The 27,099-nt window shown below is 47.6% G+C and overlaps 1 protein-coding gene across 3 annotated transcripts in view; it reads right to left on the bottom strand.

Moving 5' to 3' along the window:
- SYMPK (symplekin scaffold protein) overlaps positions 1-27,099 on the bottom strand; it is a 1,116,254-nt gene that overhangs the window by 477,819 nt on the left and 611,336 nt on the right. For all 3 annotated transcript variants that reach the window (XM_078660908.1, XM_078660909.1, XM_078660907.1), the window contains one exon: positions 26,775-26,922. In XM_078660908.1, the coding sequence (XP_078517034.1) occupies positions 26,775-26,922 (148 nt within the window). The remainder of the gene's footprint in view (positions 1-26,774; positions 26,923-27,099) is intronic.

Genomic DNA, 27,099 nt, shown 5'->3' with positions numbered 1-27,099 from the left:
GCCATCATTTGTTATTGGATAATAATAATCTTTACACACACTGGGACTCCGTCCTCTTAGTACTTACTGAACCCAGGTCCCAGTGACTATGTTTGGGTAAACCCCCCCCCCCCCCCCCCTTTTCATACTCGACTTACCTGAGGACTTGGAGCCCGATAAGTGGTGGTGGCTCGTCGAGCGGCGATGACTGCGGCTCCGCGACCAGTCTCTTGACTACCTCCTCGACCGGGACTTCGAGCGGCGCAGAGCCAACTGCCGCGGAGCTCGAGCAGCTTACGGGACCGCTCCAGTCTAGCCTTTGAGGTCCAGGCCCGGCAGTCGGGGCACAACTTGTCATCATGGTCAGCCTGAGGCAATAAAGGCACCGAGGCTGGGGGCCCTGTCACCGACATCAAACGGTGACAGTCCTCGCAAGGTTTAAAACCAGGCATCCCTAGCGACACCGCGAGTCGAGGGTCGACTCGAAAGGTGATCAAAAGAGATCAAAAACTTAGTAAAAAATTGACTGGAGTACTGCTCTTCCCGGATCTGCGCTTGCTGGAGCGGAAAAAAGAAGAACTGATGTCAGGGCGCGAGGGCGGCGTCTAAGTACTCCGACGACGTCATCCCGGCGATTATGACGCAGATGACGGACGCGGAGCCGCAAACGACGCCTAGCAACGCGCAGGGGTACTGCTGACGAAAACTTTCCGGATCCAGTCTGATGCCTGGGGATATTCTAAGGAAAGGAATCCAACACTAACCTGTTTCTTTCAGATAGGCTAAGTAAGACGAGACCAGTGTATAGAGGATTCCATTCTTTTCTCACAGGCCCACATGCAACAAAGTTTTCAGAATAGAATTCATGCAAAGGGAGAAGAGAAGATGTATGATTGTGCTTATGTGTAGTATGCACAGAGATCAGCTGTAGTATACAAGGTGTACTCTGGGAAGACATGTCACATAGGTTTGCGGTTCACTGCTCTGTAGAGAAAGTCAATCAGGCTTCCCTGTCCCTGGTGAAGTTAGTGCCTAGCCCCTACCACTCCGAGACTATGTAGTAGCTTTGTCTTTGTACGGTTCTTGGTCTGAAAGCACTTTCACCCAAGAGTTGTGCAGTTCAACAATGCACAAGCTGGAAATTGTTTAGAGGCATGGTCACATCTGCTGGCCAATCTTCCCAGTGAGTGCTCAAATTCAATTGGAATGTTACTTAGCAATACAGATGCTGTAGAACCTATGTTGCATCTTTGCACTGAGAAAAAGGATGGCACAGCAGCTTATTACTCTTGTTTAGTGGAGTTATAGATTTAGAAAGTGGCACAGAGTTTGATTCAATTGGCTTTCCACCAGCTCCGCTAGGATGGTTGCGTACAAGATTGCTGGCATTACCTCATTACCCACAGCCCGGGGGAAAAAAGACCAAGGGTACAGACTTTGCTGATATACCCTGCTTTGCTTTAAAGCAGAGATGAACTGCTATGCTGTCTAGCGCAGAGAGGAGTGCCAGTTGGCAACAAACACCTGTCATTACACAGGTGAATGAGATTTCCATGCATGGAAACTACACGAGAGAGAACAACTTTTTAGATCTTTTATCAAAGGATTTACAGTGTGCAACGTTCCCCAGGAGCCATCTCAGCACTAAGAAACAGAGTCCAACAAAGCATGCTAAAGGAAAACATGAACAAGCAACTGAAGGAAAAGACAGATTTGCAAAGACTTCCTAAATGGTTCTGATTAGATTCTGTCCGAGTAGAAAGGGGTGAAAAGCGCCATTTGGAGGAAGCAGGCCGCCCCTTGGATAAGTTCTGTGGATTCCACCATTGCAAAGAGTGATGTGTGTGGCTGCCTACCAACACTGGAGCGTGAAGTTCACCCAGTAACTGCGTTTGTTGATGAGAGAAACATTCCTAAGAGGTCTCATGTGTAGTCTGGCATGTGGAACTATTCAAATACAGGATGCCATCATGCCAAGAAGTCTTAGAAATATTTTGGCTGGGATTAGGCTCCCTCTTTGAAACGGATGAATTATTTTTACTATTCTGTTGATCCTGTTGGATTTGGGTATGCAAATGCTGAATGTGTGTAGAGCACAGCTCCTAGGTATGACTGTATGGTATCTGGGTGGAGATGTAAATTTTGTCGGTTGATGGTAAACCCTAATTAATGTAGGAGAGTTAGGGTTTGTTGAGTATTTTGTTTGCAAAGGCTGATGCTGTTAGCTTTTATTAACCAGTCGTCTAAATATGGAAAGAGATGAATATTTTGTCTGTGGAGATGCACTGCTAATACGGCTAGACATTTTGTGAATACCCTGGGTGCAGAGTTAATTCCAAAGGGAAGAACTTTGATTTGATAATGGTTTCCTTGGAATTGAAACCTTAAGATACTTTTTGTGTGCTGGATCAATAGGTATATGGATGCAGGCATCCTTTAAGTCTAAGACGGCCATGAAATCTCCTTTTAGTAGCAAAGAAATAATTACCTGAAGAGTGACCATATGGAAGTGTTCTGGTATGATGTACTGATTTAGTGGTCAGAGATCGAGAATGGGGCTTAAAAACCCATTTTTTGTGGATAGGGAAGTGTAGTGAGTATACACATGTAAATAAAACGGTTTTTGAACTGGTTCTATTGCTCCTTTTTGTAATACAGCTGTTATTTCCTGTTGTAGGAGATTTTCATTTTGCATTGATAGTGTGTGTTTGCTGGTGGGATATTTAGAGGTGTTGGAATGAGTTTCAGACAGAAACCATGTTGGATAACATACAACACCCACAGATCTGTTGTGACTGCTTTCTAGATTGGAAGAACATATTGGAGACTATGGCCCACAGATGTTAAGTGGTCTGGGGGAATGGTAAGGAAGTCATTGCTTAGTATTGTTGTTTGAGGTAAGGGTATTATTTCCATGACCTCTTCCTTTAAAATGGTTTACTCTGTAGGAACCAGTGATTAATTTGAGAAGATGGTTTCCAGTGCTCGGCAACGGCACTTAGTTTCCAGAATCGCACTTATGACAGCTGCCACATGGTGTTGTGGTTTGTGCTATTTACAGATAAGCGGAAAAACTGTTGATTGTTATTTCAATATACATTAAAAACTACTGACTGTCACACAAGCCATTCTTAAAGCTTTGGCGGCCTTGAACAGTCTTAATTGTCACACTTGCAGCAGTGTGATGGCTAGTAGTTGTGTAAGTATAGTGGCAATGTGTGGTGAAAACTGCAGTGGCCTCCTGACGACCTCACTTACTTATTTATTTCTAACTTTACTAATTAAGCACTGGTATGAACCTCTATAAAATGTTTTTGATGTGGAGGTTGGTCCCTGGTTTTTGTATGCTGACCCGATGTTACCTGAGGAGGCAGATCTTGCACCTTGCTTATAGGTGGGCCTACAAAAGGAACGACATTATGTGCTTGTTGGACTATGTAAAATGAAATGTTTATTTTATCTGCACCTTTTATGATATTTCCCATTGATTTTTACAAATTATGTGCCTGTTTCATTTTCTTAAGGGCTGTGTCCATTTGAATCCCGAAAAGATGTTCCATATCAAATGGCAGGTTAAAATTGTTTATTGTATCTCAGGCTTAAATCCTGAGACAAGGAGCAAGGCATGTCTACGTAGTAGGAGGCTAGTGTTTATTTCTCTAGCAGCAGTGTCAGCTGCATCTAATGTAGTGATTAGCTTTCCTTCACTTCCATTTTCCTGCCCCCTTTTCTGGTGTTACTCTAGGAGGTGTTGGAGGAGCACCTCCATTTCGTCCCGATCATATCTCGCTAATAGAGCCTGGCTGTTGCCTATGCGCCAATGGTTAGCTGCTTGCACAGCTACACGTTTTCCAGAAACATCTATTCGTTTTGCTTCTTTCTCTGGAGGAAGTGAATCTCCTGATGTTTTGGAGTTCGCCCTCTTCCTTGCATTAGAGATGACCAGGGAGCCTGGTGTTGACTAACCTTTAATATATTAAGGATCTGATGGTGCAGCCTTGTATTATTTGTCAATGCTCAGTATTACAATTCTTGCTTTGACAGAGTCTTTAAAATTCTCCTCTGAGTGAGGTACCATGCCCTTAAGGCACACACAGCTTTCCAGTTGGTGTGTCGCATCGGCAGAGTCGAGCTGCAGGGCCTTTAGAAGGGGCGAAGCAACAACAAAGCCCAGACTTGTGAAGTGCTCGGGTGCGGCTGTGAGCGGTTCCGGGCTTGCCACACACGACGGGGGTGGGGCTGGGGTTGGGGTGACCAGAGCCCGGGCGGTCCACGTTTATAGCGAAGTGTCCCGACACTTTTCTCCAAAGTAGAGAAATGTCCGGGATTTACAACAGCGCCCGGGTAAAACATCCAAATGTCCCGGTTTTAGTATGCTGTTTAGATCACCCCCACGGGCCTTCCAGCAACAGGCAGAGTGGCACTGCAGGGGCTCTAATATAAATAACAACAAAGCCTTATTAGCACGTTAAATGGTCTTTCAAAGACCTGTGAAGTGCTCGGGTGCGACTGTGTGTGTGCCCCTGGAAGCTGTCTCAGCCGGGGCCCGACACGCGACGGAGGGGGTGGGGGTGGGTGGGTGGTTGATGGGTGGGGGGGGTGGGGGGGGGGGGGGAGGGGGGGGGGGGAGGGGAGGGATTCATTTGTCGATAGTCCATTTGGCAAAGGGCCCTTCAATGGGTGAATACGGTGGGTTATTGGTTCCAGGGGGTTGGCCTGGGGTTTGGGGCAGCCCCGGGATCGTGATGCATTGGAAAGAAAAGCTGCCAAGAAGCCCTATAGAAGCTTTCACATTTACATCATTCTGCATGCTGCGGCTTGTAACCCTACGAAAACAAAAACATAAACAATTCAGTTCAATGGAGAATGCCCGTGTAAGCCATGGGCATGGAGGAGTGCGGGGGAGGGAGTGGGGAGGGGCGCTGCGCACCTGGGCACCACCAATACAGGAAAATATTAAAACGATTTAAGAATGAAAGCAACATTTTTTCCTCTTTGTCACAGACCCTTATGGAACCCACAGAATATGTTGGTCGTGGGAGAGGGAGGGAGTGAGACAGAGAGGGAGGGAGTGAGACAGAGAGGGAGGAAGACAGAGAGAGAGAGTGAGACAGAGGGAGACGGAGGGAGAGAGAGAGAGAGTGAGACGGAGGGAGACAGATGGAGACAGTCAGAGGGAGAGGGAGTGACAGAGAGAGAGGGAGTGACAGAGAGGGAGGGAGACAGAGAGGGAGGGAGGGAGACAGAGGGAGGGAGACAGTCGGAGGGAGAGGGAGGGAGACAGAGGGAGGAAGACAGAGAGGGAAGGAGACAGAGAAGGAGTGAGACAGAGGGAGTGAGACAGAGGGAGGGTGGGAGACAGAGGGAGGGTGGGAGACAGAGAGAGAGAGGGAGAGGGAGGGAGACATTGGGAGGAAGACAGACAGGGAGGGAGACAGAGAAGGAGTGAGACAGAGGGATTGAGACAGAGAGGGAGGGAGGGAGACAGACGGAGGGAGGGAGACAGAGAGGGAGGAAGACAGAGAGGGAGGAAGACAGAGAGGGAGGAAGACAGCGAGGGAAGGAGACAGAGAAGGAGTGAGACAGAGAGGGATTGAGACAGAGAGGGATTGAGACAGAGAGGGAAGGAGGGAGGGAGACAGTTGGGGGGAGACAGATGGAGGGAAAGGCCACCTCCGCCACTGATTCCCTCACTAGTACCCTTCAACAGTGCCCCTCAAGTCTCTGTGTGTGGAGTGTGTGTGTGTGTGGGGTGTGTGTGTTTGGGGGGTGGGTGTGTGTGTTTGGGAGGTGGGTGTGTGTGTTTGGGGGGTGTGGGGTGTGTGTGTGGGGGGTGTGGGGGGTGTGTGTGGGGTGTGTGTTGGGTGTGTGTGGTTGTGTGTGTGTGGTTGTGTGTGTGGGGGGGGTGGGGTGTGTGTGTGGGGTGGTGTGTGTGGGGTGGTGTGTGTGTGGGGTGGTGTGTGTGTGGGGTGGTGTGTGTGTGGGGTGGTGTGTGTGTGGGGTGGTGTGTCTGTGGGGTGGTGTGTCTGTGGGGTGGTGTGTCTGTGGGGTGGTGTGTCTGTGGGGTGGTGTGTCTGTGGGGTGGTGTGTCTGTGGGGTGGTGTGTCTGTGGGGTGGTGTGTGGGGTGGGGTGGTGTGTGGGGTGGTGTGTGGGGTGGGGTGGTGTGTGGGGTGGGGTGGTGTGTGGGGTGGGGTTGTGTGTGGGGTGGGGTGGGGTGTGTGCGTGTGTGTGTGTGTGGGGTCCGAACCCACCATAGGTGATTCGGTCTCGCTCGCTGCGCTTCCTCGCGTTACCGTGTCCCTGAAAATGTTTTCACGAAAGGGTGTGTCACCAACATGAAAAGTTTGGAAAGCTGTGCCTTAAGGAGTGGTAGGTACTGTGCCCCCTCCTTTTCTATTGTGTCTTTACTTAAGGGGACCTGATGGAAAGCTGCTACCCTTGCTATCAAATCCTGATACAAAGAAGCGTCATCAGGTGGTGATGGTCTTGTGGGATGTAGAGCAGGGTTTGAATCCCCCTGTGGTTCGACATCATAGTCATTCCAAGCCTCCCCTGGATGTATATAGTGTGGTATGTTATCCTCATTCTCTATTAAGAGTGATTGAAGAGATATGCCACCTACCTCAGCTAATGCTGGAGAGTGAGGTGGTGGAGTGGATGGTGGTGTTAGTGGGTTAGGCGATGGAATAAGGATGTATGAAGGGCTAATTGCAGAATCCTTTTTTGGAGGCTGTAGAGGAGCAGAATGAAGTTTTGCAGGCTGAAGCACTTAGGTGGAGGAAGCTTTGATTTAAGCAGAGCTTTGGTTGAATCCAAAATAACAAGTTTATGTTCCAGTCCCGAGGGGTTGTATATCCAGATGTGGAGAAGCTGGACATCCCTGCTGCAGGCCTAAATTTCGGAGCAGAGGACGGGGCATCTGAGTCCGTTTTTAGTGTGCGCCAGGCCTTTTTGCAGTGGCGGGTCGTGGGCAGTCCTTTCAGCATTAACCCATGTTTTTGGCTTTGGATCGGGGTAAAAGTATTCACTATCGGATGCTTCTGTGCCGGCTGCAGGGTACCCAAGTCCTGGTCGGATTGGCACTCAGAATTAGAATCATGAATAGGGATTCCTCTTGTGCTGCCTAAGCTTACTAGTCTTCCTTCTTTTGTCGACTGAAAATGTCCGGTATATCGCCTGCTTGCTTACGCTGCATTTCATGGCGTCCAGCACGTCTATCTCAAAGAGTCTTTTTTGATCTAAAAGACTTGCAGGCCTCACAGCTTTCCTCCCGGAGACCGGCCGAGAGGCATAGGGTGCAAAAGGAGTGTTGGTCGGTATGGGGATACTTAAAATGATTCTTAGGACAGAAGCAGAATGTTCATTCCATTTGCAGGTCATTCACCGAAGGACTTTGTAAGTGGAGAAAGGGAGGCCAGCCAGGCGTGGCCCATGGGCCCAGGAAGTGAGCCGAAGACCCACTAGGCAGAAGGATGATCACTTGGACGCAATGAAACAACGCGATCAAGGCAATACTGTCGAGTGGAGATCTTCTAGAGAATCTGCACCAGAGTCCCACAGGTCGAATCAACCGACGTCCCTGAGACCCTCAAGAGCAGAGTCCTCCTTTGGGTTCTGCCAGACTGGTCCTCCAGACTCCACTTTCAGCCTCTTTCTTACAAGTACTTTTCCCATTGACTACAGTGTGTAGTGCTCAAGACTACCACTGCTGAAAGCACCGCTGCACCAGACACCCTAGGACAGGTAAAATTGAACTCTTGGTGCTTTCTTGAACTCTGGCCCCACCTCACCTTAAGTCCAGTCCTGTACGTTGTTTGCAAATGACCCTTTGCAGTGACTGTTACTCCCATAGGAGAACATTGCTGCAAAATTCAATAAGTACTTACCCGATTACAAAGTTCTTTGTGTTAAAAATGATTTATAAATGCATATTCATTTTCTAACTTGGTCTTGCGTTTCTTCACGAGTGTGTGTCTTATTTATTGACTCTGTGTGTACAACAAATGCTTACTAATACAGTCCAATAAGCCTAAACGGCTTGTCCACACTTCCGCAAAAGAGAGCCTTTTGGGATTAATAATTTAAGCCTTGTAAACCAATAAGGTTCACCTGGGCATTTTACATAGTGTACTTTATTTTGGTACACTACATAAGAGGCCAGAAGGCTACACCCCATGCAAGTCTAGGCCTTCTGTTTGGCAGTGCTGATCTTATTCAGATCTGCTCCAGAAACCTCCGGGTCACTTCGTTGGAATCGGCATACCCACTTCGGTGAATCGGGGACCCCAGTGGCTACCATGCATCTGAGCTCCACGCCTTCCCAGACCTTGGCCCCAGTTTCTGAAAAGCAGTAGTTGCCCAAAGATGCATCCACATTTCAGTCAGTGTTATTTACGATGTTGAACCGGAGACCACACTCTATGCAGTCCTCAAAGCCTTCAAAGTAGGCTTAAACCATCCACAAGCACTTGGCAGAGCATCTTCTTGGCCCAAAAGATTTGCCTGGATGGAAGAATTATTGGACAAGTTACTTACCTTCGGTAACTATGTATCTGGTAGAGACACAGGATCCAGACTGGCGTCTGGAGGAAATTCGAAGTTAAGGAATCTGCGGCTAGATGTCTCTATCAGATTGGGTCCAACTCATACCCTTGCAGAGCCCAATTAGAATTATGGCTGTGCAGAAGTGTAGTAAGCTGGCTCTGTATATACTATACCAAAGTAAGGTATAGTGTGCACAGAGTCCAGCGGAACCCCAAAGGTAGGCAGAGGTAAAGTTAGATAGCACCTCACTCCCTATTTGTGGTAGTGTGGTCTAGCAGTAAGGCTGTATCAGAGGACAGTGTTAAGCATTTGTGTACACACTTAGTCAGCAAATGAATTCACACACTCAAAGACTGAACTTCAGACCAATTGTTTTTGTATAAAAATATTCTTTTAGTTATTTTATTTCTAGAACCAAGCAAGCCTGGTACAGGTAAGTTGATAAATACTTTGCAGTAAATATACAGTTTGAAAATGCAATTGTAATTGGGAACTAGCGAGTAAAGACATTTCTAGGGGATCCATTGATGACATTGAGGGGGTTATATATATGAGTCTGCCTGGTAGGGTGGGGAGTCCGGTTCATATTATTACTAATCAGAGAGAACTTATTATTTTACCCCAAGCCATAGAAGCTCAAATATCCCAGGGAGTAGTGGCTCTTGATAATCTTCCGTTGACAAGCCACGATTTGGTACTAACAGAGAAGGCCAAAGGGGAACTAGTGAGTCATTTTGATGCCTCTGTTGAAACCATCACTGGCTATGAGGAGGAGATCATGTCTGTGGCCCTTGAGGGAGGGATCCCCACCATGGGTCTGCAGAGAACTAAGGCAGTTTTACCACTAGGGCTAAGGATGTTGTCCTGGAATATAGCCGGGTTAAATGCCAAAATGGTTATCCCCGAGTGGGGTGAATTCATCGATACCCACGAGATCTGTTTATTCCAGGACACCTGGGCATAGGAGTCTCTGCATAGAGCAGGGTTTGCCACTTATTGTAAAGCGGCCGTTCAGGGGCCCAGGGGTAGGCCTTCCGGGAAGTTGGTCATCTGGGTCGGCACACATCTTGGTTGCTCAGCTAAGCCGATAGATACCCATTCCCCCGATATCGTATGTATTATTCTCTCTCCTAACGATCTCCCCAAGGTGGCGATTATCAATGTTTATTCTCGTCCTGCTAGGTATAGGCAGACCTCACAGACGTTAGACTGTCTGTCCGCCTTCCTTTCGACGTTGCCTGAGCAAGTCTTCCCTATCATTGGTGGGGATTTCAATTGCCATTTTGAACCCCTAAATGATTTGTCCCACCCTATAACGAGTGATGAGGATTCAACGTGGGGAATTCCAATGTGTAATCATTACTCGCTGAGGGGTTGGACCCCTCTAGCCCTGCAGCTGACCTCAGTCACCCTTAATTATTAGCTGAGGGCATGTAATGGTCGATTGTTTGCGGATAACCCAGGGAAACACACCTTTGAAAGAAATGGTCAGGCGTCCACAATTGATTATATTTTGGTGAAGGTGGATATCTGGCACAGGATAGTGAATTTCTTGGTACAGCCCCGTGATGAAAGCTATCACAATCCTCTGGTTATTACCCCGCATTGTTGTCAATTGGTAGCAGGGCAAGCTGAGACTACCCCGCCCACCTCCAATCTAATTGCAATAGAGGGAGGTAGAAGGATCCGTTGGGGAACATTTCTTCAATCGCCTGAGGCAAAGGCTTTGCTGTATAAATCCATCATACCTTTTTTGGTAAAAGCTAGCTCTATCATAGATAGATGCGGTGACTGTGATTATTCAGAGGAGATGGGGGATAATCACCAGGAAATGGTAGGAACACTGGCAGAGTTCTTTTATACCACTTCAACCCACAAAAGAAAGGAACAAAAAGGTACCAGTACGATTTAATAATTCGAAGGACTGAGATTTTCTTCTTATTGCCATCTACTTGTTACCTGGGATTTAAATGTAAAAAGTATTATTATTTGTTCCTACTTCCCACTTTCTCCTCCTTTTAGTATGTCATTTTATGATGTTGCATTTTCAATGTTATACTATTGTGCTTTTATGGCAGTAATTGCCGAAATAAAGTTATTTTTGATTGATTGATAGCAATTGTAAATGTACTTTGAAATGGTTACAGTTTGAATTACTGGTAATGCAATACTGTGAAATGGTGTACATATACTTTGTATCGAGTGCAATGAAAATTACAGGTAAATTACTTTTACGTTACTTTTGAGATTACTTTTTAGATACATTTTTCTACTCAGTGTGATATGCCTAGGTATCCACACTGGGACATTTCCTAGAGAAAAGTTAAGTAAAATCAGTTATGCACAATTGTTATTTTTCAGGTTTCCATACAAATCAACTCCGCACAAAACAGTCAATAGGTTCCTACGGAGAGAAATGAAGTTAAAGGTTGCCAGGTAAGTAATCGGTCTTTGGAGTGGAGCTTCTGGGGTTAGAACAAGGGTTCCCCCAGCGTCAAGGATGCACTCGTTACACCCTCAGCGGCACTAGGGTGCCCGGGTGCAGAGTGCTGAGGCCCAATGTTATCCAATGGGGGATAGGGGGCATCCGGTTGGTGGCTGCTGGCAAGCAGGCCACTGGGTTGTGGGAGGAAAGCTCCTGAACTTTAGCTCATGGCAAATGGGGAAACAATGTAGCACCAAAGGTGCACCCTCAGCGGCACTAGGGCGGCCGGGTGCAGGGTGCTGTTTCAACATCGGGCACTCTGTTGGTTTCAATGGGGAACCTCTAGTTTGCAAAGGCACTGCAGGTTTGGGGACGAAGCCCTTCTGGGTGTGACCACCACTGAGAGAGGTAAGTTGGGAAGTTAGGGGTTGGTTAGGCACCGTCGGTTTGGGCACACAAGGTCATGGGGTGTCGGGTGCAGGGGTGCCTTTTGGGGTCGGATCTTCCTACCAGCTCCTGGCCGAGGTTGGGGGGACCTTCTGGATTTAGGCTGCAGGCGTCGGCTGGAGGCTTGAGGCAGGTCAGGGGTCGCCAGGTCAGGGGTCGCCAGGTCAGGGGTCGCCAGATCTTGGGTCAGAATCGCTGGGGTGACCTCCTCGTGGTGTTTTCCCACTCGAGGTCAGGCCGTGGACTGCGGGTGCAGAGGGGTGTGGATCCGCGGTATCCGGCAGGAGCCAGAGGTTGCAGATGAACAAATCTGGGGTTCACGGGAGACAGTCTTTGTAGTTGAAGGCAAGCAGGTCCTCCAGGGTTTTTGACGTTGCTGGCTGCAAGACACACCGGGATTTTGCAGGAGCAGGTTCGAAAGGGAGACAGGCGGATAGGGCTGGGGCCAAGTCAGTGGGCGTCTTCCTCTTGTTAGCTGCTGCACAGCTGTTCGGTCCTTTTTGTTGCAGGTTCTTGTCTGAGGAAGCAAGTTTCAGGGGAGCCCCTAAATACTAGATTTAGTGGTGTTACACGTAGGTAAAGGCAGAGACCAATGGGTCCCTTCCCTGGGGTGGGCATACCCCCTATTATACCAAACTCCAGTGGGAGGGGGGGGGCATGAGCCTGTCCCTGGTTGGCTGAGTCCCCCCATCTTCAAGATAGGGTGGACTGACAGTTGTGCTTCACCTAACCTCCCACCTGAGGGGGTGGAGTTGGCAGAGGTGGGCACACCTCTCTTCCTCACTTGTTTTTCCTATCGGTTCTCCCGCCCAAAGTCGGGGTCAGAACCAGTGAGGACCAGTTGCTGAGAGCAGCAACTGGCCTGTTGATACTCACAAAGGCTGTAAGCCTTTGAAGCTTCCCCTTTGTGCACCCTGCCCATCCTGGGGGAGGAGGCTTGGCACCTCGTCCCAGGATGTGCATTGTTTCAGGCCCCAGAGAGCAGCAGACTCTTGACCCAGGGGTCCAGAAACATGTCTGGTGGTGGCAGCTGAAAGCAGCCACTCAGCGTGGACACTAGTGGTAGGTTATTGTTCAGGGGGCATCTCTAAGATGCCCTCTGTTTGCATTTTTCATTAAATCCCACACTGGCATTCCGGTGATCCAGGGTATGTTAAAAACAAGAGTGGATAATGTGTTAAGTATACTGCTTGTATCTTAATATTATCCTTTGATGGTCGACATGTTTCAGCCCACTTAAAAAATTGCTGGGGCTTTCTTCAGGACCTCTCAAATAAAGTGCTTAGTGAGGAAAGTGAAAAATGTGAGTGGTAAAAAATAAACCACGTGTTAAAGCATTTTTAGTACTCGCACTAAGGAGTACTGGATATGCTAAGAGGACTAACTGTGCTTAGGGTCCTCAAATGGGCTAGTGCACTAATATTATGACTGGCTCACACATCTGCTCCTGGGAGGCGGGAGCCCTTTAAGTCACATATTGGTGAAAAGGTCTCTCCTGCTGCATGACCTATTGAGGTGTCCTCAGGACCAGCCCATTCCTGGATGCTGCTACTGTTTTAATTGAAACATTCGCTAACCTCCACACACGCAACCCCCGGCTCCCCGGTGGGACATCCTAGGAATAACCAACAATCGGTATGAAGAAATAAATAATACACTGATTCTGGTGAAGGTATTTTTAATTTACCCTCACTATGTTTTCTAGTACACAATGAATATATCATACATAAGTTGTCTTATCCTAGCCAATGACACCTAATCAATGAATTGCCAAGATTCACATGTAAATACTTTCCATACAAGGACATAAACTACGAAAATGACACAAAGTAACCCTAAATAATGATACAATTTTGATAGTGGCTTCCATTCACATCTGGACAGACCACTCGGAGGCAGTCGTGAACACACACTTCCAAGTTGAAACAACTACTACTATACTTTACAGTGTGACACTATTATGATTTAGAAATACACTATATCTCTAATGACTCCTCCTTAAAAGTGTTGTCGACGCGACCACGTTTCAGCCTATCTTCATCTTAGGCCTCCTTAGGACAGGGTTAAAGCATAAATCAATTGTCCATATATGAACAGCTGAGTTCATCCAACTCTAAGGTCAAGAATGTGATCCTTTACAACACGATGGAATATCCACAGTCCGCTATCTTCCTAGTGGACATTAATCCAACAATGTGCCTCCCCTAATGAGGCGTTTGTCTGTAACTTGCTTCCATGAGCTTCCCTTTAAATGCACGTATTTACTTAGACCCTGGAGGAAAAAGCATCCGTCTCTCTCCATATACCAGTGGGACATCCAAAACCGCCATCTTGTTCACGGCGCGCTTTGGCTGTCGGGGGGCAGTTCGCTATAACACATGCGTTGCATTGACGCGCGCAGCGGGCACGCCCAAGGCAAGTCCGTCTGCGCCCCTCAGCGTCCCGGAACAGGCCAGCGCCAGCCATGCTGCCCGTTTTCCACCAGAAGCGTCTAGCGTTCGCTGGTGTTTGAGGCGCGCTGAGATCCTGTCGATTGGTGCTCACATGAGTAAGTGCGTACAGGAATGGAGGGTCTTGGATAACCTCTCCAGGACTTGCCAGAGACGCAACTATCATTTTAATCATTCCTTGGGAGCTACTTCTCTTGTCACTTATCAGGCTATCGCCCCTCAGAACTCCTGGTGTATTCAAGCTGCCCAAATTAATGCACGATCCCTGGTTAAACATGCGGCAGACATTTTCAAACTGCTGGCCGACAGCCAGTTAGATTTGCTATTTATTTCGGAGACTTGGCTCAATTAGTTTTCGGCCCAGTTTTTGCCCTGGCCATCCCGGCGGGGTACAAAATAGCCAGGACGGACCGCAAAACATGCAGAGGAGGAGGGGTAGCGTTAGTATTTAGGGAGAATTGTTTTTTTATGCAGGTCGAATCACACAACATCATGGATGGGAAAGCATTGGACTTCGCCCTCACCATCTCCCCACATTTTTTACTGGGAGCCTTATTGATATATTGCTCTCCTGGCCCATGTAGCTCCTTCTTAAAAACGTTAGATTAAGCTATTGTGCCTAGAGCACTGCACTATTCGAACTATCTCCTTCTCGGGGACCTTAATATTCATGTGGATTGTGCCGAGGCCTCCGATACAAGAGATCCAATGGATTCTTTAGACTATACCCACCTGACTCAATAGATTCATTCCCCTTCAAATTGCGGGGGGCATACTCTGGATGCAGTCTGCTCCAACTTTCCCATAGCCGTACAGGATCCTCTTCCGGTTTCCTGGTCTGGTTATTTGTTAATTCAATTTTCCTGGACCATCAAAGACTCTTAATCGCCTTTGAGGTCTTCTAAGAGTAGACCTCCCCCACGTATGGAGTGCACTGCTCGTGGCAGAGTACTGTCAGATACTTGCCAGGTCGCTTCTGGAGTCCTGTTGGATGCGGTCAGGGGTTTTAATAATTGTATTTCGAGTGCAGTGGAACATTTTTCCACTTTGCTGGTCCATATGAGAGTAAGAATTACTCCTTCCAAACCATGGTTTTCCAGCAACCCAAAAAAATATAAAAAATCATGCAAAAAGCTGGAACGTAGTTGGAGACTTGCCTACTGCCCGAAGGCCAAAAAAGCACTTAGGAAGTGTCAGAACAGCTATTATGCCGCTATCAAGAAGGCCACTTTTTTATGCGGAGCGCATTGTACAGTCTAAAAATAACTAAGGAAATCTTTGCAATTGTCCAAAGTTTCCTGAAGTCATGTGCGGAACGTTTGGTCACTCCTGCCTCTAACTCCTTGTGCGAGCAGTTATCTGGCTTTTTTGTAGATAAAATACAGACAATCCAGAATAGTTTTGGCCCTGCAATTCACGGGCAGGTGGAATACCCGCTCTGGGTAGCCTTAGATTTAGAACCAGCCCGCACTTGCCTGACAGTATTTACCTGCATTCCTTTGGTAGACTCTTTGACCATTCTTAAACCTCTCAAATCAGGTTCCCCGGCCGATCCCTGTCTAGCCAGGTAGCTGGCAGCAGTGGCGGAGGTGATTAATCCTGAAGTCAACAACATCTTTAACTTGTCACTTCAAACCGCTACGGTCCCAATGGAATGGAAACAGGCAAACACTTCTCGCTCTGCTAAAAAAACCCTCTCTAAACCCAGCCACTCTGGCCAGCTATCGACCGATCTCACTCCTTCCGGCGGTGGCGAAGGTGTGTGAGAAGGCAGCCTACAGACAGCTTTCCACGTTTGTTTAGTCCTCTGGCACCCTCTAACCTGCACAGTCTGGCTTCAGGGCCTCTCATAGTACGGAGATGGCTTTAGTCGAGATGGCGGAGGCTATTAGGGAATGCCTCGACTTAGGCGGCAGAGTGGCCCTGATTTTATTGGACCTCTTTGTCAGAAGTTGGCCTGATATGTGATGTCGACTATTCTAGTGGGCACCCTGTATCAGTCCAAACAACCATTATGGTGATGGTTGTAAAGTCAACCTTATAGACCAGCTATCCTAGTGGTAGCATGGACAAAGCAGTCTTAGGCTAAACTCAAGAGGGCATGTAAAGCCAGCTGTTTTGCCATATGTAACCCTTTTAATACCAAGTGAAAGGACACCACACAGGTTATATATACAAATATTTATGTATTTATTACTAACACAATCCTCTGATCTCTTTATGAGGTCAGAGGCATAAGCATATAACAAGATACTCAATTATCATACAATAAGTTGCACAAAATACAGTAGAGCCCTAGGGGCACGTAAAACCATATACTAAAATAGTGGTATAAGGTCCACGTCACGAACAAAGGATAGGCCTAGGAAATCGCTGGGGCTACGCTGTACTACCAAGAGTTAGGAAGCAGGAGGCCCACGGGATGCGTGTGCAGTGTCTTTACACACACGCGAGTTACCATAGAGTTAGAATGGGAACGAAAGAATTGGAAACTAGTTCTTTTAGGTCACTTCCGGATGGACTGGGAGAAAGCTACTGAAAACTAGGACACTAGGATAGTTAATACCCACAGGAGAACCGAAGTACTCGCGTTACCTCACCCACAGGAAGCGGGTGCATAGGTGTCAAAGTGTGTCGGGTTTCGTCGCTGAGTCCTATGTAGCCTTGAAGAAAGATGCTGCAGGCGACCAGGAGGGAAGTGTCCGGTTGGACCCAAGGGCGGATCGAGGATGAAGAGTACCTGAAAGCAGAGGGGACAGAGTCTGGGTCACTAGCCAGTGACCAGGAAGGAACCAGACGATGTCGCGAAGCAATCAGGTGATGTCGTGAAGCTTGTCTCTGCAGTCACGTGGACCAGGAGGTGTCGACGACGACCAGGAGCTGGATACGGACTGTCCCAGGAGTGACTGATAGGTATATATGTGTCCAGATATAGGTTTAGATATAGGTATCCAAGCAAGGCGTGATTACACCACCTTGCCCCAGCTGAGTGATCAGCCAGTTGTGTCGATTTGGATGGCCAGCCAGGGGTGGCAAAAGATATGCTGCAGCCCCTGGTAGGTCTTGGGTGCACCTATGCCCTGGGTACCTATGGTACACTGTACAGGGACTCATAGGAGTGACCCATTTCCCAATTGGTGATGTACCTAAAGTACATGGTATGAATTTAGAGAGAATACAGCTGGGCTGTGGGTCTGATTAGCAGGCCCACAGCCACATTAAAATCGAAAACCAGTGAAGCAAAAAGGAAAAAGTGGGGTGACAATAGAAAAGCAGACCCTACTTTCCTACACTCTTTGCCTCGTTCGACACGGTACCTCATCGCCAACTCCTAGCCCGCCTGTCCAGCATTGGAATTTCCGGCTTGGTATGGGACTGGATCGAATCCTTCTTGACTAATAGAACACAACCAGTGTGGCTGCCACCTTTCTCTTCTTCACCCAGAAACATGTTGACGGGCGTCCCGCAGGGCTAAACCCTGAGCCCCTTCCTTTTTAATGTCTATGTGAAGCCGCTAATCTATCTGGTGGAAGGGCTTCGTGCAAAAATCATAGCATATGCAGATGATACCCAGCTTCTTTTCACATGGAAGAAAAATAATTTATCTCCCGACCTAGCCAAAAACTGTCTGACTGAAGTTTTTAAATGGTTAGCGATGGGCCCAACTCAAATGCAACGAGGATAAGTCTGAGGTACTCCTCTATGGGTCTTTCCCGATGCATTTTTGGGACGACCTGTGGCCCAAGCGTAATCCCATGCCGAAGTCCATGGGAAGGCCAGCCAAAAATCTGGGGGTCTGGTTTAGCAAAGACCTCAGATTTCTAACGCAGATAAACAAACTAGAGGGAGTTTGCTTGGCACTCTGAAACTCCTCAAGAAATTTTTGCCACTTCTGCCGAAAGCTGCTACAGAAATGGTTCCCTGCGCGCTCATTGTTTCGCGGTTAGACTATGCCAATGCCCTTTACATTGGTCTTCCTGGATACCAGCTAAAAAAGCTTAAGACCGTCCAGAATGCGGCCGCTAGAACACTACTGGGTATTCCGGGTAGGTCCAGTGCTAAGCAACCTCTCCGCGATTTGCACTGGCTTCCGGTTGACCAGCGTGTTGTTTAAGGCCCTTACCATCGCTCACGGTGCCCTTTACAAATAAGGGCCTATGTATCTCAGGAGACACTTTGACTTTTATGTCCCTCCCAGACACCTTGCCTTGCGGTTATTCCTCGCCACCGCCTCGTCAGAATGGGAGGCAGTGCCCTCTCAGTCAGGGCGGCGTAGGCCTGGAACAGTCTACCCTTTGAGCTCAGGAACAACCAGGACCTTAGCTAAAACAGCAGCTAAAAACTTTGCTTTTTAATTAACTTTCCAGCTAGGGCATACGCCATCCTCTCTCCTCCAAGTTGGCTCCCGCGCCGCGACACTTTCGAGAATCCGTGCGCGTTACAAATGGTGGATAACAACAGTAAAACTGGTATTCATGTGGAAGTTATGAATACATATAAGCATACCGCGTGGACGCCAGAACCACACCAAGTATAGGGAACTCCCCCTGTAGGGTAGCATGAGCAGCCCAGATGTGAAAGACTCATTACCAGGCAGGCAACCGGCAAAAAGGGGCTTCCGGCAAGCTGGACACACACTAGCTCACACCATGAGCCGACCGGGGTGGAGACCACGGACATCTCAGCAAGGAGCGTTGCCTGCACGACTCCGCTGTGAGAAGAGCACAGAGCAGATCTACATTAAGAAAGATACACATTTAAAAAGGATTTGTTGCATAAAACAAGACAAGGGTACGCCATGAGTACCAACAGTCATGGTGAAGGAGAGTTGGATAGGACAATGTCCAGATCCATAAGCAACATCAGCCACCCGTCCGGGGGGAGCCACGGTCCCCCGCTAGACAGATGAGGAGATGGAGCAGGACATGAAAGTGGAAACAGACAAGACCACCCAAGAAAGCGAGTATACTGAAGAGAACACTTCCCCTGAGAGTGTTACGGCAGGAACCCAATGCAGAAGTGTGAAAAAAACCTGCGCGGAAAGCAGCAGGGAAATAGGAAAAACTCCTTTTTGGGAAGTGCCCAAAAAAAGAGGGCACAAGGCAGTGGACCGCATACAGGTACATGGTGAAGACGCCACAGCCTATAGACAAGTTCAGACAGGGCTGAAGTACGAGAAAGTATCACCCAACCCCGGAGAGTGGAGGGTAGAACTAGTCACCGCTGAAGCGGAAGAAAGAACGCAGCACCCCAGGATAGCGAACATACCAGGGTGCACCCACACTATGCGCAAACACTGAAGAAGTGGGAGGGGGGGTGAATGCACTAAGCACTTTAAAGTGATGAGGAGTCAGGCAAGGGTGTATTCTTGCCCCGTTTCTTTTTACACTATATATAAATGAACTAGAAACCATTTTGGTCCGGGAGTGTAAGGACTTACCAGCTTTAGCAACACGCCCTATTCCGGCACTCATGTATGCGGACGATGTGGTGCTTAAGGCCCGCACACCGATCGGTCTCCAAAAAGTTGTTAATGTTTTTACAAATTTTATGTCAAATCTGGGTCTTACTGTGAACTGCTCCAAAACATTTGCAATGAATTGTGGAGCAGGACCGAGAAAGAAGACCAACACGCTTTTTATTTATTCAAAGGCAAAAGAGCATTCTAAAACTTTCTCTTATTTAGGGATTTTATTTGACCAATTTGGCACGTGGTGCCAGACGTTAAAAGCGAGAAGGCTGCTTTTCATCAAATCGCTGATGGTCTTATTAAATTTCAGCAGAAAATTAGGAAGACGTTCCCCTGCGGAATTGTTACAGATCTATAGGGCAAAATGTGTGGCCATTGCTACCTATGGAGCTGGAATCTGGGGCTACGCAGGGGTTAACTCACTACAGTCTGCTGAAAATATGTTTCTCAGGTCCCTTTTGGCAGTCTCAGACAGTACATCAACATATATATGCCACCAAGAACTAGGCATGCAATACCTAGAAGATGTTATCAAGATCTAGCCAGTTCTCCTGTGGTATAGAGTCTGGACTTCAGAGGAGACCGATTTTAATCGTCTCATTATGAAAGACGCGCGGGCGATTGCCATGGTCACTCAGATAAGATGGTTAGCATATGTTAAAATGTTTCTGTTTAAACTAGGCCATCCTGAATATTACAATGATCCATATACCATGTGTAATGTGTCTAGGAAAGACCTTAAAGCAAGTTGCTTGTGTTATTTGGGCGAAATCAGAAACACAATAGAATTAAAGAAATCAAGGGTTCAAGCACATTATATGGCCTTGGCGACTCCACTCATACAACAATATATTGCATCAGTAACAGACGACTATTAGAGGTTTTTAACACGTTTTAGATAAAATATTTTACATAGATCTTTAAGTTATTCCGTACAAAATGATTGGTCGAGAGTTTTAAGTAAATGCCGTGCGACGATGTTGCTGAATAATTCACGATACATATATTGTTTTTTTTGTAAATTTTACTCAATTCCTATAAAATGGATTATCCCTGTATTAAAAAGGTGCAGTTTGAGACAATGTCACTCAGCATTTATGACTCTGCAACTGTTAGATGATGAATTTACTATTGCCTCCATTACAGCTTTTACATTTTTTTTTTTAAATATCGCAAATCAATTCTGATCTGATCTTAATTACTGTGTGCTTTTACAATTTTAAGGTGTTTTTTTCATTGTACTGATTGGCGTTCTGAGCTTTTATGGTTAACTTGTACAGTTACTGAATAAAGAATTTTGATGATGATGAACACTGAAGAAGTGTGCCGCGCAGCCGCTCTGCCCTTGCGCTATACGATGGCAGGGCGTCGGTCGCGGAAGAACTGTGCCGGAACGGAACAGAACAAGAGGAGCACAGCGAAGCCTAAAAAACGCCCCTGGGAAAGGCAGGCGAGGCGGAAGCCTCACCGTAGGGAACCTTAACCGATGCTTCGAAGTACTACGGACAACCGTAGACCCCGACCCTAACTGAAAGTGCAATAGAGTGACGCCAACCTGTGGGTCGCATAAGAGCATAAAGAGAGGACAGACTGATCCACAGTTGAACCTCTGTAAGGAAGACTCCACAGGAGTGTACCAAGCCTTCTTTTTAGGAATGCAGCTACATAGTACCCAACAAATACCCCATATAGGGTAAGTCGTAACTCCAGCAAGGGGGCTTCTCTCGAGACAAGGTCACCGACAGAGGACTGAAAGGAAGGGAGAACCAGCTGACCAGCTGTACTGAACAAAGGCAAACACGGCGGAGTAGCTGCCTAGACAATCTGGGTATTACATCATGAACTCAGGGACCCAAACTAACAAGGCAACGCTGCCTATGCACAAGAAAAAGATAATCCAGAAGGAAGAGAAAGGCAAGTCGCAAGGGCCAAACAATCAAAGAAGACCAGACATGAGGCGGGAGACCGCTGAACCAGCGTTGACAGTCAAAAAGGTCCACGCCATTGAACGGCATATCCTGAAGAGCGTCCCGAACATTGTCCGGAAAACGACTATCGTGCAGCCATGCATGGCGGTGCAAAGCAACCGACCGGGCCATTGCCCTACCCACAGAGTCTGTAGCGTACAGGGCCGATCGAAGGCCATTCCTCGGCCATCAACAAAAAGGCGATGCAAGTCAGGACTGGGCCCTTCTGGGAGAGAAGGAAGAACGAGTTCAACCAAGTCCCAAAAGGCAAAAGATGCACATGCGAAAACACAATACGTGTTCAAGGCACGGATGCCCGCACTGGCAGAAGCAAAAATGTGGCGACCACATGTCTCCAGCCACTGAGACTCCCTAGTGGGAGGTAGCAACGGCATAGCGGAAGAAGGCTGCAAGGCGAAAGCCGCCTGGACAACCAGACCCGAGCTCTCGGGTGAAGGGACAAGCAGACCGGATCGTCTGGGGCAGGGCGATGCTGGTGAGCAATGGCCGGATCAACAGGGTCACCAGAGGAGGGTCGTGTCCAGGTACCAGCAGGAAGTCAAACAAAGACCCACCAAGGGGCAGCAAAGGCTCCACGTCCACAGGCTCCATGCGGAGGAGATCCAGTAAAGGATCAGAGGGCAGGGAAGCCACAGGGGGCTAAAAGTGAAAAATATCTGCAGCCCTGCGAACAGCCCTCGCGAAAGCCTCATTAGCCTTTGTCGCCATTCTGGGGGGCGACAACAAACCATTGGTCGGGGACGGTTGGAGGCTAACTCGTCCACTAGATAGTAAAGGTGGAGGAGCCTGAGGTTGATCCGAAGGCCATGGAATGTTAGGTACCTACACCAAAGGGGGAGACGACTCCTGGCCGCCCGTGCCTGACAAAGACCGAGAGCAGCGGGCCCCAGCGTCACGTTTATGGGAGGGCGACTTTCGTGACTTATGCTTGTGCTTAACTGTCTCCGAATGACGTCCGCGGGAACTACCCCGTGAGATGGGCCCGATCCCGAGAGGGAGATCGGCGGCGTGAAGGCGCAGGACCGGACATCCGGGCGGCCAGCAGCTTCATATGATGCTCCCTGAGGGACTTTGGTTTCATCTGCCGACAGGCGGCGCACTCTTCGGAGTCATGGTGCACTCCCAGGCACCACATACATACCGCGTGCAGATCCATGACAGACATTTGTCTCGTGCAGGTCTCACATGCCATAAAGCCCTAAGGCATCGCACACTGTTCCTTGACGCCGAAGGCATCAAGAATGCCTGAAATGGGGATATTCTAAGTTAAGGAATCTGCGGCTAGATGACTATCAGATGTGTAAAATACAAGACAGCTAATAGAGACACATAACCATGCCACATACAGGCAAACCAGGACCAAAACAATAAAATCAAGCCCCAAATACCTGCAGTATAGGCTAGAAAAGGACCGTCCCCAGATAGGCGGGAACCTGCATGACAGAAGAGAAGTGGAGTAGGATGAAGTAACCTGAGGCAAAAAAATCACAAGGCCAGCGCCTCTACTGCTGACAGACAGTAGTTATGCACACCATCATAGCCTGAAAAAAAAATCCTAGAAACAGTCGCATGACAGGGTAATGGTAAAAAACCCAGCATAGCCACAGAGAAAGTCCAACAGAGGAATTAGTGCTCCCAAAAAGGGAACAGAAGGGGTAATGCATAGCTTTATATTATTCCAAAGGGAAAAAGACCCTGCAAATGCAGTGTAAGGTTACAGCAGAGCCATATGGCAACCAAGATAAAGGAACCAAAAAACACAACGAAAGAGTGTTACGGTTCAAAACTTGGAAATCACAGAAGCAGGAAGTGTCACCAGCGCCCTGATATACCGCAGTTGCACGTGCCATATACAGGAGGCAAGCATGCCTCTTACAGGCGGCCCACTTAAGTATTGGCGGCTAGACAATGTCAATGTGTAAGAACATAACTACAACTCAGAAGACAATGCGTATGAACCAACACATTGAAGGAATGGGCCACTATACATACAAGAGGACACACACATACCCCAAGTATGCGTGGAATGCATTAAGGTATGGTCAATATACACATGAGGTAGAGGACCTTATCAGGCTATAGGGGTAGAAAAAAGCCAGTACCCACAAGAGGTACAAGGACAATCATATGGAAAGAGTGTGACGAAGGAACCTAGAAACATCACATTAGGAAAGCCCACAGGGCCAAATACATAAAGGCATATTCGAATATGTCAAGCGAAGGACAGATATCCATAGGATATAATTACAAACAATATTCATATCGAAATGTAAGATACATCTGAAGAAGCAGAGTATACATCATGCATACGTAAGGCGAATAACCCATATTTCCATGGAGGGATGCAGGGACTAGACACACATACAAATAGTATATGGATATAACAAAAACGCTGGACAAAAGCATACCGGAGATATCCCACATAGGGTATAATACAACTCAACATAAGAAAAACCCTTCTGAATGAGCTGCAGACAACTTGGGAGGCAATTCTGCACCTAGCAGTGAAAGAAAATACGGCACTAATCGTGCACCACCAACTTGAAAGTCGCAAATGGGATAGAGATAAACTTCCTAAAAGGAGCGCAGGGTAACAAACAGAATTATTCCGTTACCTCAAAATGTTGCTGGTGGTACCTAAGAAAAGCAGTCTGAACTCAGAGTGTAGCATACCGCTCTGAGGACAAATATAAATATAACTAATATATAAAATATAACTACGAACCTATTAGGCCAATTTAACAGGTCAGTTAGCTTTGAGTCGATGCAGGGCTGAATCAGCCTCCTATTCAAAGAGATGAATACAATAAAATAGTATTTTTGACAGGTTCCGAAAACCCAGACTGCTGCAGCCCCGCGTGCCTGCACAGTGCCACAGCCTGAGCCGTACCTCTACCAACAGAATCGGTGGTGTCCTTACTACACTAAAGAACTAATTTGGCGGCTTCCCAGCCAACCTGTAGTTCTTGGAGGAGCTCATGTCTAGCTTTCTCCAGCACCAAGGGTAAGCACTGTGTGATAGAGTCCTATAGAGCGCAAGTCATTCTGCGTAAACCGTAGGAAGTATTTAATGATCACGAGGCTGCACTGGCAGAAGAGAAGAGTTCCCGACCACAATTAACCAACCATCTGGAGTCCTTGCTAGAGGGAGCAAGGGGGAGGACTGAAGGGTCCGCCGACGCAGAATCAGCCTGCATCACCAATCCTACAGTAGCAGGATGGCGTAAGAGGCACGGGGGATCTCCTGGGGCAGAGCGATGCCTGCGGCCCACTGCCCGGTCAACAGGCTGCCCCTTGACAGGTTGTGCACAAGTCCCCAACAGTATGTTGAAGAGCGACTCATTGTAGGGGAGTAACAGGACTAATCCTGTCTCACCTTGGAGGGGAACACGCATCAAGGGATCTGTGGTTAATTGCACCAAAGGAAATTTTCAATGCAAGATTGAAGCTGCCCTTCTCAGAACATCAGACATAGAGGAATTATCCTCCGTTGCACTGCCTAGAGAGAGCAGGTCTGAGGTTGGAAACGCCTGCAGACCGCTAACACCCCCAGATCAGTCAGCCAGTTTTCTTCCAAGGGTGGTGGGGCAAGAGCACAAAGAAGTTTACCCCACATCTTACTCCCCACCTGCAAAAAGAGGATTTTCCGCAGGGAATCCCGGTAGAGATTGGGTACGTTCCGAAGTAGACGGATCTACAATGAGCGGAGACTTCGACGACGTTGCGGCGTCGACTATGTTGGAAATGGCAAAAGGGTCTGCATCGAGCGGCACTGCCGACGTCGCAGGCTGAAGCGGCACCAATGGCAAAGGTGTGAACCCCAAAGGGTTGTGTACCAACACTGTCAAATTCACAAACGGATGCTGTGGCCAGGTAGAAGCCAATGGCAAAAAAAAACAACTGGGGTACTCCCTACCTCTTTGGAGTTGGAAACCACACCAGAGTGAGTTGGTGGGTCTTAGACCCGCTGAAGTGAAAGAAAACATTCTTTCACTGATCTAAGCTTGCCCCGGCTCCAGGGTACTCAGACGTGGAGTCGCTTGAGAGGTCTCCGCAACCGAAGGGAAGCTGGGTTTTCGGTGTCTTGTGGGAAGGCGATGGCTCCTCTCCTGAGCGACTCCTCAACTTGTCTCCTGGCCTCGGGGGAGGAGGAATGACGCCGCAACTCATCAAAAGGTTGCTTCGGAGAAGAGGAAGGACGCTGAGATTCATTAGACTTCCGTGCCGCAAGGAGTTTCATACTGCGTTCCTTCAACGCCTTCGGCCGGAAGATGCTGCCAGGAGCCGCAGTTGGCGTAGTCGTGCTGCTCACCCAGATACCACAAGCAGACAGTAAGTGGATCTGTTATCGAAATCTATCTCGCACAAGAGCGTCAAGGTTTAAACCCAGAAGACATCGTGTTGGCACACTGTTCGATAATGAAGAAAGAGATGGGGCCCAATAACGGCCCAAATTCCTCTCCGGATTCGCATTGTAAGCGCTGAAAAGAAGGAACGGACGTCAGAGCGCTGACAGGTTATATGGACTCCTCTGACGTTACATGCGGGCCGATGTCGTTGCGGAGTCGCTCGACACCCTCTGTCAGCACATAGACTTACTGTGGGGAAAAAAATTGTGGATCCAGACTGGCGCCTGGGGAAAATTCTAAAGTAAGAAATCTACAACTAGTTGTCTCGATCAGATACTGCTTGACCTCCTCTTCTCTATATCCTGGTGTTTCTTCCATACATCTACCTTTAGTTTCTCTAACTTCAACCTGCCTTCTACGCCCCTCTTCTTCTTTTAGTACTTTTCCCATCCTTGTCCCCTGGACCTCTTTGCACTGTTACCCCTTGAGCTGACGCTGTTGCCGAAATAGAATCATGCTCTGCCATCCTGCTTCCCTTTTTTATTGCAAGCCTTGTAATACTTTCCACACTTCTGAATCTCTCACAGTACAGTTTGTTCCCATTTTGTTTGTCATCCCTCCCTGTTGTGTCTTTACTTGTTGATGTATTTTACACCTAGAAGGTGGATCCCTGAAACGTGTTGTGCATTACAAAAATTAAAAAAACATATGTATCCACAGTGCCTACCCTACAGACTAGAACGATGATGAAAGAAAAAATAGGTAAAGCTACTTTTGAAGAAGAGAACAGGTTCAAAGCATTTTTTCACAGACCGGCAACTGCTCATTAATGTCCATGAACTGCTGACTTGTAGGGCTGAAACCGTAATTTACTTTAAGCTACTTTTTACTGTAAATGTATCTGGTCACGTTAACAAGGGGCATTCAGACCTTTCTCTGCCATCACACTTTCTAACAGAGTACCACTGATACATCAGAAACAGGAGGCCACAACAGTAGAAGTGCTAGAACAACTGTGTTATCAGTAGGGAATATATGTGTACACTCATACTAGGAGACAGCTGTGTGCAGAATAAACCTAGATGATTGCATGGTTTATATAGTCAATCTACCACAGTCACCTGTATCCTTGTCTGCTCCAAATAACACTGAAGGTGGTATGGGGTGGACAAGCAGCTGAAGGTAATTCAGTGCAAATTTTTCCACATAATCTCGCAGTTGCTCCTTCTCATACATGCGTTTGATGAACAGTAATGCCTGCTGGCGCACCTAGGATAGGGAATAAATAGACAACTTAACACACATACAATACAAAACAAGTCCACCTCTTCTTGAATCTGCATTCCTCCCAATAAATGCTTATCAACTGGGAACATGTGCTACTTATTTGTTCAAGCCAACAAACTCAAATGCAATTAATGAACTAGACCATTTATCAGTGTTCAA

The sequence above is a fragment of the Lissotriton helveticus genome, chromosome 9 (genome assembly GCF_964261635.1).
Source record: "Lissotriton helveticus chromosome 9, aLisHel1.1, whole genome shotgun sequence".
NCBI classification, from domain to species: domain Eukaryota; kingdom Metazoa; phylum Chordata; class Amphibia; order Caudata; family Salamandridae; genus Lissotriton; species Lissotriton helveticus.
Note: the sequence above shows the minus strand (reverse complement) of the source record. Positions and strands in the feature narration are given on the sequence as shown.